This window comes from Glycine max, chromosome 6 (genome assembly GCF_000004515.6).
Source record: "Glycine max cultivar Williams 82 chromosome 6, Glycine_max_v4.0, whole genome shotgun sequence".
Lineage (NCBI taxonomy): Eukaryota > Viridiplantae > Streptophyta > Magnoliopsida > Fabales > Fabaceae > Glycine > Glycine max.
In genome coordinates this window covers 16,663,737-16,679,216 of record NC_038242.2, presented here as the reverse complement: position 1 = coordinate 16,679,216, position 15,480 = coordinate 16,663,737, and the positions used below count along the sequence as shown (strand labels likewise).

At 30.4% G+C, this 15,480-nt stretch overlaps 3 protein-coding genes across 3 annotated transcripts; all 3 read left to right on the top strand.

The window, feature by feature from the left end:
- The first annotated feature begins 3,083 nt into the window (after nt 1-3,083).
- Nucleotides 3,084-8,123, top strand: LOC100802285 (uncharacterized). The gene is made up of 2 exons (XM_006581892.4): nt 3,084-3,363; nt 7,412-8,123. The coding sequence occupies exons 1-2, from the start codon at nt 3,213-3,215 to the stop codon at nt 7,969-7,971; spliced, it is 711 nt and encodes a 236-aa protein (XP_006581955.1). The 5' UTR covers nt 3,084-3,212; the 3' UTR covers nt 7,972-8,123.
- A 261-nt stretch (nt 8,124-8,384) lies between these two features.
- LOC106799139 (protein PXR1) lies at nt 8,385-9,700 on the top strand. Its single transcript, XM_014777133.3, has 2 exons — nt 8,385-8,743; nt 9,258-9,700. Exon 2 carries the CDS (start codon nt 9,306-9,308, stop codon nt 9,612-9,614), a length of 309 nt encoding a protein of 102 aa, XP_014632619.1. The 5' UTR covers nt 8,385-8,743; nt 9,258-9,305; the 3' UTR covers nt 9,615-9,700.
- A 2,272-nt stretch (nt 9,701-11,972) lies between these two features.
- LOC100784432 (mitochondrial outer membrane protein porin 1) lies at nt 11,973-14,581 on the top strand. Its single transcript, XM_003527012.5, has 5 exons — nt 11,973-12,167; nt 12,306-12,392; nt 12,829-12,887; nt 13,002-13,240; nt 13,951-14,581. The coding sequence occupies exons 1-5, from the start codon at nt 12,119-12,121 to the stop codon at nt 14,261-14,263; spliced, it is 747 nt and encodes a 248-aa protein (XP_003527060.1). The 5' UTR covers nt 11,973-12,118; the 3' UTR covers nt 14,264-14,581.
- The last annotated feature ends 899 nt before the right edge of the window (nt 14,582-15,480 follow it).

Here is a 15,480-nt window from a genome sequence, read left to right as displayed (position 1 = left end):
TTTTTTCAACTTATATTTTTATTATTATCATGAAATTTCTCAGAAATGGTAGGTTGTTTGATGCCTACATAGAATTTTATATATTTTGTATTGTTCTAACATGAAGGTTGTAGGTACATATGAAATTACAACTTTGAAGTTATATGGTGAATAATGATTTTGGAGGTGACAAAACTCATATTTTACCTAAAGTTATATGAGATTTCATGACTTTAATGAGAATAAATTAAAAAAAAAAGTTAGATAAAGTTTTACAACTTCTGTCTATAAAGTCATGAATATCGATCCATACGATTTACTTCTAAATGAGAATTAATTTAAAAAGTATTCCTATTTGATAAATTTGAAAAAAAAAATACCCCATTTTGGTCAAAAGGCCAATTGATTATCTATATAAAACAGAAACTAATCTTATTATATTAATGGATTTCAAATTATAGCTAATTTTTTTTTAAAGAGTTTAATGCATATGCACTGATAATGTAAAATCTTTTATACTGTTAATGTATAGTTTTTTTTTTCTCTTTCTGAAATTTTAAGTTTCAAAATTATTATAAATACCTTTTGAAACTAGAAAGAGTTGAAGTATAAATTAATAATTATGAAATCTTATTATTAACAAACAATATAATTAAAATCCGTATACAAAATAAATCAGTTGCTTATCCTACTAGTTGTGAACTTCAATCAGTCATAAAATTGAACATGGCCCTTAAATCAAATACATTTAATTTAAAAACTATTTTTTTTTTAAAAAAAGGAAATAATAAATAAAACACACATGATATCCCCATTCAAAATATAGTTCGTGATTACTAAGTAATGAACTAGGGAGGGGTTGTTACTGGTTCGTGCTGCAGAAGAATATTGAGGGAGAAGAGAGTCTCGTGGAGTTGGAGAGAAAAAGAGAGATTGAAAATTAAATATACTGTGTTGGTTTAAGTTTAATTTGGGCACCAACTAACCAAGTAATACTAATAAAAAAAATGAATTACTTGACTGCCAAGTGCCAAGGGTGTGAGTCAGCCGAAAATATCTAACAAGATTTTTTTTAACTCAAAGGGTTGGCATCCTAAGAAATGTAGTGACACACTGCCAGCAATATATATGAATGGGTTGGCATCCTAAGAAATGTTTGACACACTGTCAGCAGTATATATGAATAAAAATTATCTATTTAATGAGATAATTAATTTTTATTATGTGTAAAAAAAAATTGGACCGATGGTATTTACACACCGTAAGTAGGATTAATTTATGATCCAATAGGTTGGAAAATATCTATTGTTTCCTGACCCAGAAAAAAAAACTAATTATTTTTTAACATATAAATAGTAGATATTTAGGCAATTAGAGATTGGAAATATATATATTAGTTTGGGCTATGTGTGTGGTAGTATTGGGCTTGAATTTGGGAAGCACGTCCATCCCACAGCATAAAGAGTATTGATATTGGCCTCTACTTCAATTGCTCTTGGTCTCTATCTAAAAGAAAAAAATCTACTATGCCTCATTTGAATTTCTTCACCCCTTCTTCTTTCATCTCTAACTTTTTTTCCACAAATTTGCAATGATTCATTATAAATGTATCTACAAGGAAACCTCTGTTTATATATATATTTTTTTTGGAAAAAATAGGTAAAAGATGAAAGAGTCCCTATTATAGAAAAAGAATTTAACATAGGTTAAAAAAGATATATAACATCAATTTTATACTAATATTAAAACTAGTGATATTGAAAATGTCTTCTTTCGACATCAATTTTAAAATCAATATTAAAATAAAAAATTGGCATCGATTGCATAAGAAATCAATGTAGAGACTATATTAATAAGTGTACTCTTGTAAGATGTCTACATCAGTTTTCTTTCTATAATCCATCAGAACTTGTCCTCATTATTAATCAAGGCCTAAATTTTTTTGTGTTAACTAATTTGACAAGCAATGTTATTTCTATTTTCTAAGTCACCTTTGCATGCACACCCATTTTCAGAGATGCATTCAAGGGGGCAAGGAGGGTCTTGGCCCCCTTTCCTTAGGATCCTTTATGTATATATCATAAAAAAAAGTAGAAAAATTAAAATTAAAAAAATATATTAATAAAAAAAAATATAAAAAATATAGATTTTTTAGTTGATATTTGTTTAAAAAATTTCTATTAGTACATCATATCTTTGATTTTGTCTATAAAATTAATAATAAAATATTTTTAAACTTAATTTTTATTAAATAAATATTTATTTAAAATTAAATATTTAAATCACTATGTGAACAAATTTTTTTTGCAAATCCCCTTAATACACTCTTGAATCTGTCCCTGCCCATTATACCTTTCTTTCATGAGAAAGAGAAGGAAGCAAAGAAGCACGGAGCCTTTCTTTTTTCTTTTTCCCCCATAAGGAATAGTAAACAATGATCTGTAAAAAAAAAAAAAAAAAAAAGCCATGTAAGTTTGGTGAATGTAAAAAAGGTTATGTAAGATTTACAATTACTACTTATGTTCAACATATTATGCAAATCGGCCCTGCAAAAGGTCTAGCATAAAAAAAAATTAACAGTGAATATTTAATTTAAGGTTTAAGTAACTTTTTAGTCTTTTTAATTTAGTGTTTTTTATTTTTTTTTCTTGTAAATTTTGTTTATTTTTGTTTTAATTATTATAAATTATATTTATTTTATTTTTTATGTTTGTAGAACTTTAAATAATGTCTTAAACTTTAAAAAGTATGTTAACGATGAAAAATAAAATAAACATAATTTGTAAAGATTAAAAAAAATACAATAACAATAAATAAAAAACACTAAATTACAATAGTTAAAAAATCATTTAAACCTTAATTTAATAATCATATTTGGTACTAATGCGAATTCAAAGGAAAAGCAAAATTGGATTGAACATTAAATATTAACAATTATAATAAGCAAAGCAAGGAATTGCTTTTCCAAATATACCTCAGAAACTACCTATACCTAGGTCACACCCTTACAACTGTAGAAGCAAGGAATAAGAATGTTGAATCATGGAAAGCAAGCCATCCCAATTTGGTTATATGAGGGAAGGCTAACTCTATAAAAGCATCTTGCTTCTTCTTCCTATGGTTTTCTTCTATAAACAGTGCAAATTAACAATCGTTGTTACAACTTTGCAACACAAACGTATTTGGAATTTGGGGCTAGGTTCATATATCGGTTGCTACTTAATTCATTATCTATGGCCAGTGAGGCAGCAGGTATTACAAGACGGGATGGAACAAGAACAACCTCAGCAGCAGCAGCAGCAGCAGCGGTGGTTGAAGAGATCGTACCTAATTCGGGATGGACAGACGACCATTCGAGCCATTTTCTTCTTGTGGATCTTCCTGGTATTAATTCAAACACCTCATCATATGATTTTAAATTTTTGTAAAGAAAAAAAGTATATGTTGAATTTTTTACTAGTAAATATTTTTTCTTTGGTTCGCTAGAACTAAGACGTTAGTTGTTTTATCTTTCTGTCAGCCTTGGTTAGTAGGTCACGATTAATATAATTACTGAAATGTCCAGCAAATATATATATATATATATATATATATATATATATATATATATATATATATATATATATTGTAATATTGTCGTGAAAAACTCACAAAACTCAACACATTGCGACAATTATACTTCTGCAGTCTGCAGTTTGTAGTTTGTACTACAATTTTTTTTACAATATAATGTTGTTGGTGCCGATTATCATTAGGTTTATTAATGATTAATTTTTATAAGTAATTAATTAATTATTTTTAGTGAGATTTTTCTTTTTTAATTATATTTTTTTATTCACAAAACTCAAATTTAATATTTCACCTAAAGAGACATAGTATCATAAGTACCCCTAGCATCAACAATTTATTGGTGCTATATAGCAATTGCACTTGAATAGTTTTTTTTTACATTTAAAAATTGTGCATACTTACAAAATATCAATAATTCTTGTTTTTTTTTTCACGGCTTGTTATATTTTTACTACAAGAGAAAAATGTCATATAGGTGTGACAATAAATTTGCTCCCAATGATATCTTTTTTATCAATACTACAAGTCTATACTGATAGACTACAAATATACTAACAAATAATTTTATTCACATAGAAAAATGAAATATATTATCATTATATCAAATATTATTGTAGATTATTCATAATGTATAGCTTCAAATTAACACTTTTGTGTTTTAGCAAGTGGTATTTTTTACTATTATGTATGTAGGGGTGGGTAAGAAGTTGGTCCATTCCATGTAAGTCTGCATTAACAGCGAATCAGGTCAATTCGTCCCGCACTTTTATACGGACTTAATATATTGATCCGCTCCAGTCTCGCAGACCTCGCGGGTCAAATAGGCCGGTCCGCGGGCCTACTTTTGAAAAAATTACAATTTTAAAATAAACATATTTTTTCTCTTAAAAAATAGTCAATTACACTCAATTATATATATATATATATATATATATATATATATATATATATATATATATATATATTTTAAAAGTCTAAATAAATCTCTAACAAATACTCAATTACAAAAATTTTAACACAATCAAATAAATTTTCAACATAAATGTAAAGAAATTTTGGATTGGACTTTTAGAATTAATTGGGTTTAAGTTGGGCTTGACTAGTGATTGCAGGTTTGCGGGCCAACCCACAGACCCTACGGTCCAAATCCACATAGCCCGCAGATTATACGGGAGAGGTTCCAAATCCTGCAAGTCATGGATTTTTAAAAATATTTGGCCCGTGACCCGCGCAGACTACGGACCAGTCCATGGACCTAAGTCTGTTTACACACCCCTACTATTATGTTTTGGTTTCGTTTGTCTATTTTGTGACATCCTCTACCTCGATATACATATTTATATAATAAAATATATGAAAATACAAAATTACATAAAATGAGATTTTATTCAATGAACATAAAAGATTTCACATAAGTAAAAGGTTTACATTCACTTCACTATTACAAACAAAACTTGTTAGAAATATTTTAAGCTCAAAACATCATGCATTTAAAACAAAATTTCATGCCCCAATGTCACATCCTATCAGGGTATTGTGTCCCGACGTCCTCAGCACAAGGTTTCTTAAAGCAATCCGCCTAATCATCTGCTCCTACGAACACAAGGTTCGAGATCATCACAGGATCCAAACACAAATAATACACAGAGAGTGAGCTATTACATTTCTAACTAAAATATAGATAAACAAATACATAAGCAAAATACATAAAAATATTTATCACATAATTCAACTTAATACAATTCACGTCACTTCACCACTTTATCATTTAAAACTCATTTTTCAATCTCCAATCACATTACACGTGAATCACACACTTGATTCAAGACGTAACAACACTCACCAATTTCATAATAAACAATTTACAAGCGTTATGTAACAATTATACTAAGACTCAAGCTTATATGCAATGTAGTACTATGTTAGTGAAAAACAACACCAAGATGTCTGAGAATACATAACAAGACACACCACACAATGGGTATGTCAGGTCATTTTCACTAGGTAAAATCATAAGGTGACCAATCAGGGCCACTCTGTTTTGCGAGAATACTCCAATCACATGGGATTAACATAGGCTTAAAGAAGCACTCAAATAGAGTGTATTTACTCCCAAGGCACTTCAAAGAATCCATTAGGGTCTCACCTTCCTAATTCAGGTCCAACCCTAAAACAACTTTTGCATGCAGACGCTGCTCATGAATTATACAATACCCACAACCTCACACTTGTTTTCAAACACATTTAACACATCATGCTACAATTTAACACCTCAAGTTCCTAACTTGAAACCCTACACTTTCATTTTAACATATTGCGCATAAAGACTTTTCTCAAGGTAAACACCAATCCGGTTATTATATAATTCACAACTCACAACACAAGTAATTGTCACATCAAGTATTATTCACAGCCATATCTCATGTCCACAATTTAACATCTCACAATGTCACAATTCACCATCACATGTTTACGTGTTTCTCGTAAATTAACACATGTTCAACTTTACACTTATACTCAATCTCAATAACAATGTTATAATTTTAAAGCAACATGTTATCTCACAATTCATCACATATTCAATTTATCACTTATACACAATTTCAATCACAATTTTATAATTCTAATATAACAATTTTTCACGCTAATCTAGTAAATCTTATCCAAAACACAAACAAATTGTACAAAAATGTTTCTCACAACATGGGGAGTAAAACTCCTCAAACAATTTCACATAATCATACAGGAAGAATTACACTACAATAAAACATCCCAAAACAAATCACAATTTGATCCTCTAAGAATCCCTACACGTGTTCATTCTAACCTTAATTGTGATAAACTCATCCCTTACTTTTAAGCGGGTCCAAATGCGTAGTTCGGCAGTGATAGCAAAGTCTCTAGAAGTTCTCTAAGATTTTTCAAGCTTTTCGTCTGGTTGCTCTGCTAGGATTTCCAAACATTGAAGAGAAGGAGAAAGAATAGAAGTCTCCATTCCACTGCCACCGTGCGAGGTGAATTTCTCTCGCTAGAGACATTACTTTGGAAATTCCTTGACTTCGGTTGTAGCAATCATATGATGATCCAACGGTCAACGAATTTGGGATCATAGTTTTACTTAAATAGGTTTGAGTATATGCGGGAAAACAAAGAATTACGTGCGAGGGACATTCCCCTCATCACAGACATTAATTTGCAAATCCCAACTATGTGTATGTGCAAAAATGAGTTCTCAACATAGTGTTCAAATTTCAGGAGGATCCAACGGTTGATTAGTTTAGGATTGTCATTTTATTTAGGTGTATGCGGAAAAAAGAGAAAGTTTTGAGATAGGAAGAACGGAAAATAAAATTGAGAGGAAGAGAGAACTCGTTAATGTGAAATCTGACCTAATATGTCTTTTTATTTACTCTATTTTTTTAATTTATTATTTTATAATAAAAAATTCTATTTTACTCTCTATCAAATAAATAAATAAAATATTTTTTTCTAAAGACGTATATTTATTTTATTTACCTTAAAATTATTAATTTAATTAATAAAATTATTTCTGCTTATTTATTTAATTACCAAAAATCTCATTATTTTTCTAAAATTTTATTTTTTTATTTAAAAAATTTAAAATTTTATGAAAAATAGTGTTCCACATTTTATTTTATATATTCATGAACCTGTTTGTCATACTTAGCTGTTAATTGTAAACTGAAGGGAGATTGTCATAATTAACTGTTAATTGTCACCTCAAGGGGAAAAGGAAAAGAAGAAATCGTTTCAATCTCTTCACTAATAAAAATTTAAAATTAACTACTTAAATAAATTTGCCCATAAAAAAAATGAATGACTGTGTCATATCTTACATCAGAATTTAGGAAGGAGGAGGTGACCCTTCAAGTTGATGGCTCCGATGGCCGTATAATTGTGAAAGGCGAAAGGCAAACAAATGAACAGAAACGTATTCACTTTGAGCTGGCCTTTCCATTGCCACCAGATTCAGATGTGGATAATATATCCGGAAACTTTGACAGTGAAATCCTTCACGTGCATGTCCCCAAGCGAGCTTCACATCAAGAACACAGAGAAAGTGGTCATGAGATAGAGAGAGCTTCAAATAATGGCAGTGTTGGAAGGCCACAAGAAATTGTAAGTGAGGAACACGAAGTTGTTAATGAGGGGAGGGATCATGGTCATTATCAACACGAGGAAGATAGAGATAAGAAGGAAGAAAGAAGAAATGAAAATGCACAGTACATGGATAATGGTTATTCTAAAAAATTAACAAGGAAGTTGGAGCAAAAACGCGACATGTCAAGAGCTCTAGTGGAGGTTTTGATGAGAAACAAGGGAGTTGTTACAACTGCTGTTGTGGCCTTTTCGTTTGGGTTGTATGTATCTAATAAGTTCCATTCATGGAATGAACCATAAGTGGAGTCCCTTCATGACATGCATCCATGAATAACATGCATACCATACTGCTTTTATTTCTCATGCTTGAGTATATAGATACAATCAATAATGTATGTACCATGCTGATGTTATAAGCAATGCAATAACATGTCGACGTACTTTTTTTTTTTTTTTCTTTCCCATTACATGCAAGCATATTTTGATTGAATTAATTCCTAACTTTTTATCGATAAATAAATGAGAGTTTATTAGAATGCTAATTTTTGTTAACAGATTGAGGGGTTGAACCAACAAACTTTCTCAACATATTTTATATCTCCTAACATATTAATGACTAAATATGGTGGACATTCTTATTGATGAGTAGTTAGCTATTAGTTTGGATATTGGTGTCTAATTTGGATAGGAAAAAAAATCAATGCTTTAGTAAACCAATGCTTTAGTTAGGATATTGGTGTCTAATTTGGAGATTACATATCACATCTCTCCTTGTATTATTACTAAACCAATTATTAATTAGCAAAGCTAAATAAAGTCAATAACTAAGAACTCGTGGCTATAAGTGGAAAGCGAAGATGATGGTAAAATTTAAAACCGTAGAATTTCGAATGTGTGGGTGTAAGTAAGTGTATTACGCTTAAACTGCTGCGGCTCTGACAATTTAGTGAAGGAAATTTGGTGGTTCGACTCTGCCAATGCAAACAAATTGAAGCTGCTCTGACGCTTACTTAAGCAAATTTTACTTTGCAAATCATTGTAATTTACAGCGTCCCAGACTCTAACATAAGTGGTATGTTCTTTCATTTGTTTGATTCCACCATTTCTTATTCTTTCTCCTCTTCCTTGGCTTAGTGATATGACACTCTGATCTTATTTTTATATGATTTTTTTTATTTACAGCATAGCAAGGTATTTTTGGTGAAATTTTGAATGTCCATCCCACTTTGCAGAAATTAGTATTAGATAATTTGAAATTATCATGTGTTCATGGTTCTGTTCATAACATAGACACGTGATTGAATTATTTAATTTATGATAAATAATTAATAGAGCTCAATTATTTGTCATGTAGCGATTGATTGAGACTATTTGATCGCAGACTGTGTAATAATTTTTTCTGCTTTCTAAAAATATATAAGTGGAAGGAAGAAAGAGTTAGAAAATAATCAAAGTTTCAATTTATCAATAACTAATTAAATACATAATTTTTTGCTAGTTCGAAAATAAAATAAATATACTACTATTACCTTGAGTATTTGGGACAGCTTTCTAACCAGTTTTAAGTTACTTTGATTGGTTTTCAGAGGAAATTAAAAAAGCCATAATCTAGTGTAATATTCCTTTGTTAAAATATGGGAGGAGCTGAAGAGAATGACAAGCATGAGGGTGAAGTTGAGAAGGAGCATAAGAAGGAAAAGAAAGAGAAAGCAGAGGATGCTGGAGAGGAATCTAAAGAGAAGAAGAAGGAGAAGAAGAATAAGGAAGGGAAAGAGAAGAAGGAGAAGAACCCTGAAGATAAAAAGGATCCTGCGATATTAAAGCAAAAGCTTGAAAAACTAGACTCCAAGATGCAAGCTCTGCAAACTAAGAGAGAAGAAATATTGAAGCTGCTTCAAGAAGTAGAACAAGGTGCAGCTAATTCAAGTGAAGCTACTGCATAAGATTTATCTCTGTGTTTATACTGAATAAATAGTGTATCTATCTAACTATCTATATATATATATATATATATATATATATATATATATATATATATGAGTTTGTCCTTAAATTGGTGGCTTATGTAATTTCTTGAATTAAAGTTAAATAAGATGTAAGTACAATAATAAACTATTAACTATTATTCTATCTTTTTCTTTTTTTTTACAATGATGGTAACAAGATTAAATATAGGACGCCTCGTGCAAATTTTTCAGACCCTCCACCATTTGGCCGTCCCTAGTAGTTAGAATATCTTTATTGTTGATTTTATAAAGGGTTTACAGTTTAATATTTAATCCCTCGTTTAATTAGTAAACCAAAGAAAAAGAGACTAGATAAGAAAATCATACAAAAGTTTGTCCTCTCAAAATTAAAGATGGTGATCAAACTACCAATGCTATAAAAAAAAGGTTTACATTTAGTTATATATTAAATTAGAAATGAGAAAATAAATTGTGGATTAAAAATCATCATATGATAAATTAATTGATTCTTACAATAATTAACTTAAAAACATGAATAATCATTTTGAATACATGATCACTAGACTCATTAAAATAGACTCTTTAAAAGTGAAAAATCAAATCTTTTAATCTCAACTTGTCAAAAAATATAGATGTACCATTATTATTTTTTTCTTTTAAATTTGAAATGTAAATTTATCCAAAAAAATTAAATTTATTCTTTAAAATTATAATTTTTCATTAAATTAAATTAAATATATATAAATTAAGTTTTGTGTATCTCTTTAATGATCTAAATATTTTATTCTGCTAAGTTTTTAATTACATTTTATTAAATTTGTTCACTTTTAAAAATAACCATAGAACATACATAATACTCACTAGTCTTTTCTTTAATAAAGAAAATTGTGCCGGAGAATTGTTTACAAGATATCTCCTTTTTTTAAGGTACAAGACAACTCCTTATCTCTTGTTTTGTCGTTCCAGAGTGTAAAAAAATGGGCTATTATAAACTTACTCTAATTTTCTCTTTCATTTTTTTTCTTCTTTTTTTTTCCTTTTTGCATGACATCGTTTATCATATCTATTTTTTTCGTACCTTTTCTCTTCCTCCCATTCTAATTTATTGCAAATGGGGTGCACGATAGTATTTTCCTAAAAATAAAAAAGTTGCACACCTCCATTTCAAGGTACAGTCGTACCGATTTAATTTTTGTATGCAATTTATTAGGCAAATTCTAACACGTAATTCTAATTAGAATACTACTAGTCCAAGAAAATTTTTTAACTGTCCTGAAATATTTAACCCCACTGATGGGGACATGGAGAAAAATTGCTCCAACGGTAATGTTATTCGCAGCTCACAAATTTTTCACATTCTTTTGTTTTTAGTTAATTTTTCACATTCTTTTTTTTAAGTTAATTTTTCACATTTTTTACCCTACATTCAATCAATCATCTTGAAACTGTAGGCTGATAACAGGTTCGAAAATGTCCAATATAAAGCCATGTTGAGAAAATTTAAAGTGTGGGGGATTTGTACCATTCGTAAATGTGACGGAAGTCACGGAACTTAAATAATGATGTTATAGGATTAAATGCTTCCAAAAATGTACCAAATCTCTAATAAGTGAAGTCAGTTTAAGAGTGAAGCAATAATAATATTTTTATTTTTTGCATAACTAGATTTAAACCCTGTGTTGTGTCGGTGTCTTAACCAATAACCATAATAATGAAAATGATTATTTGACGGGACACATTTTTAGCTTACGTAGTTAAATAGGATAATTAAGTAGTTATGTGAAAAAGAATGAAATGATTTGAATAAAGAATGTGGGATAATGTACTTAAATGATTACATTGTTAAAGACGGTAAGAAATTATTGATGGATAGTTGATTCAATTAATACATACTTGATTCTCTAGAAATAAGATTTAGCACAGCCCCATACTTCAACTTGGCTATGGTAAATAGAGATGAGAGGTATTTTTTTTTATCAATAAGAATTGAACATGATACAAGAAAATTTATATCACTAACACATTTTATTTAATCATCTAGACTCCCTTGACAGAAAGATGAGAGATATAAATCTTAGTCTTACAATTATATAGGGATGATTAAAATTGTTTTGATTATAATCCTAATTATCTGTAAGTACGTTTTATTGTGTTACAAAGTTACAATTAGATTAGACTCCCCTTCAAATGAAAAAAGATTTCCCTCTAACACTTCAATTTATTAGCACTAGTCTGTATGTATGTAGCTAGCTTAATTGTTACTCCTTGTATTCGTCATCATCTCTACGTCTCATTTGCATTCTAAACTGTTGTTTAATGGAAATTTCGCTTTATACGGTGTCCAAATAATTGTCCTTTTCAGTTTTCACACGAGGAAACATCGCATGATGCACAAGCCAAGCGTAGTCTTGCCACATTACCTTCCCAAATAAACAATAAACAATGAGTATAATTAACTTGCAAGCATTCTTTATGGCAAGATGAGCCAGGGTCCGGGCTTATATTTTGATATTGGAAAGAAGGCCAGAGGTTTTACAAACACCTCTTTCTGCCAATTACTTTGTTTTGCCTCTTTCATTTTCATTTTAATCTTTCATTAGCATGGATTCTGAACTGATGATGGTCCCTATAAATTGGTTGTTTACCTTTTTTTTCTGTTAATGTTAGATGTTCTCCACAAGGGCTATGCTCAACAACCACCAATCCACTTTAACTACAGATTCTTGAATTGGAATTTAGATCTCTCCTGTCAAGGTAATATATACCAGCTTTTCAACCCTCTTTTTCTTGTTTTTGCTTTTCTTTAAAACATGTTCTTTTTAATCTACATGTAATTATAGTCTAGTGAATTAGATATTCTAAACTTAGTCATTTCTTTTTCTATTAGGTGGGATTAGGGAACTATGGACATCTGTCATGGAGAGATTTTTGTGTCCAACTAGTGCACACAAAGTTGCATATCTAATTTGTGAGAGAAAAAAATTATCTAGTATGTTAATTGGTTTAGTGTACAAAAGTCATGTAGACCTAGTTTGTTATGCTATTTGAGCATATAGATAGAGGGAATCAGCTAGTCCTCAAAGAGATGTACATTACATCATAAAAAAATGTTATTATCTCAGAACCCTGAAATAGCTCTAGAATTTCATATCTCACTGTACTTCCTTTGATGGTGTATCTGTTGGAGTAGAAGAACTTGTGCATGGACTAAGGGGCCTTTTCACATGTAACATACCTGACTCGGGGAAGGTACAACTACATTTGACTAGTCCAAGAACTATAACTAATTTCATATTTAATAATTAAGTCATGATTTTCATTGCATCTAACTATTTTTTGGGATCAAACTAATTTCGATTACAGTTGGAAATTCAACACTTTAGTAGATTCAGTGGGTTTAGTGCAAGCATTGGATTATCGGGAGAAGCAGAAAAAGGATATAACCCTGTTGCAAACATCTCTGGTCATATAGGAACCAGAATTCTCACCCTGGGAGCTAATCTTGCCTGTGACTTATCAGGAAGCTCATCAGCTAGGACAACCAACAATCTGAATGCTGGGTTGAGCCTGAACAGTCCCTACCTTGTTGCTGCCGCAACCTTGTGAGCTATCCTTCAATAGAGACTAATTTTATCAGAAAATGTAGTGTAACATCAGATTTGTGATCTGTGCAGAATCTATTTATAAAATATAAAAAGAACATAAGTTGTGGTTTTAACACCTTAAATGTCCAATCAGCTTTTTTGGCTTGTGGTCCAATCTCAAATTGCATCCATTTTAATCTCTTCAGTCCATGCTTTTAGTAACTTACATCAATAAAGAACAACTCTTATCACCTCTATTTTAGGAGCATATATGCACCTCTATGCACAAATTTTGTATTCCTTCATCAAAATGTATTCCAAAACTATAATAATGAAATCAATCCAACTTATTCAATAATAGGAAACACAATAATTATTGGTAGAAAGATATAAAGAGGCTTTTGCAATGTGCAGGCCTATATCTAATTTGAGCATTGTTACTGCTTTGTGCTCAGTATTCTTATGTTTCTTTCTTACTTTATGCACAAACTTTGTGTTACTTCCTCCAAAATCTATTCCAAAACAGTAATAATGAAATCTGTCCAACTTATTCAATAATATGAAATACAAAAGTTATTGATAGAAAGATATTAAGAGGCTTGTGCAATGTGCATGCTTATATCTAATTTAAGCATTGTTACTGCTTTGTGCTCAGTATTCTTCTGTTTCTTTCTTCAAACCAAAATGACTGTGTCATGCTGAAGTTTTGTGCATGTTAAATTATGCAGGCATGACAATTTTCAAACCTTGAAAGGTTCCTGTTATTTTGAAGTGAACCCCCTGACCAAGACTGCGATCGCAGCAGAGGTGAAGTATGACCTTGCAGATGATGAGACTACTGGTGTCACCGTTGGTGCTCAGCATGCATTATTTTCTTGGACATTGCTAAAGGCTCGACTTAACAACAATGGCAAGGTAGGTGGTCTAATTCAACAAAAGTTTGGGACAAAATTTTCCATAACCGTGGCGGGAGAGATAAATTTGAATGAGAAAGCTAAAGAAAAGTTTCCCAAGGTTGGAGTCTCCATGGCTTTAAAATAATTTCACCAAGAAAAGCTCTTGTGTAGAAACAGGCAATGAGATGTGATGGAGACTTCCAAAAGATGTCGCAAACTACATGGAAATTTTGTTTTGCCCCATCCATTTTGTTTAACATTGGAGAACGGTATCATATCCTTGTTTAGTGTTTTGTTACCAATAGTTTTGAGGAGTGAAAAGAAGCCATACACAGTTTATGAATATTTAGTGCTAGAAATATTTAAACATCCATTTATCAAAGATTTGTACCAATAAAAGTTCAAATTGACTTCTGTTTTTTCGCGTAGGTAAATCTATAAAACAAAATCCATTATGCAAGAATTGATTTCTTCCTTGCTAGTCAAGATAAGATGAAGTGGTAGCTACATATTACTTCCATACTTTATTTGGTTTTGGAGAACTCATTATTCATAGAGGGTAGTAGGCTTATGTTTACTTTGTAAACAATAATCATTTATATGGAAAGCATTCAAACCATCCTATTCATGTAACAATCAAATGCTCTCATGTTGTTTGAAAGGTCAAAATTTAATTTCTTGCTAAGAAAACTTGTATCTGCAATGATAATGAAAACTTAGTTCTGCATCATTCACAGTGATATTAGAAAGTTGATTGTCTAATTAAACAAGACCACCGAGCACACTATTCCGAAAGGCAACCACTGAACCACACGTATTCATATATATAGCAATATCATACTCACACATCGAATACATAGTAAATGAAAACAGCAGAAGACTTGGAGGCGGCACCAATTTCTTTCAAAGTGTCAAAAATACTGAGTTTTGGAACGCTTGCTCTAATTACTGCAATTAGAACAATAGTTTTTACTTGGTTTGCAAAAAGCATCACTAGCCTTCTCTGACAGTTCACGATATTGAGCTGAAGCAACAACGTTGACAAAGACATAATCCAGAAATAAAATACAAATCAAAGCTAATCTTCCATAAACATCAAAACTAATATACCATAACTTAAATATATGGACCAAGGAAATTACGAAAACAATAAATAGAAAGAATCTAACAGGAATGCAACCTGTACTAGTAAAAGACCGTCTAGTAATTAACAAAACATGAAGGCACCAATTTAACAAAACACCAAAGAAGAGAACCAAGGTAACATGACAAAGTTTTCCGAATACACATATTTGTTAACTAACTGTCAAAATTCAAGAATTCAAGCTGCGATTCATAACCATACAATTACCTAATAATAGA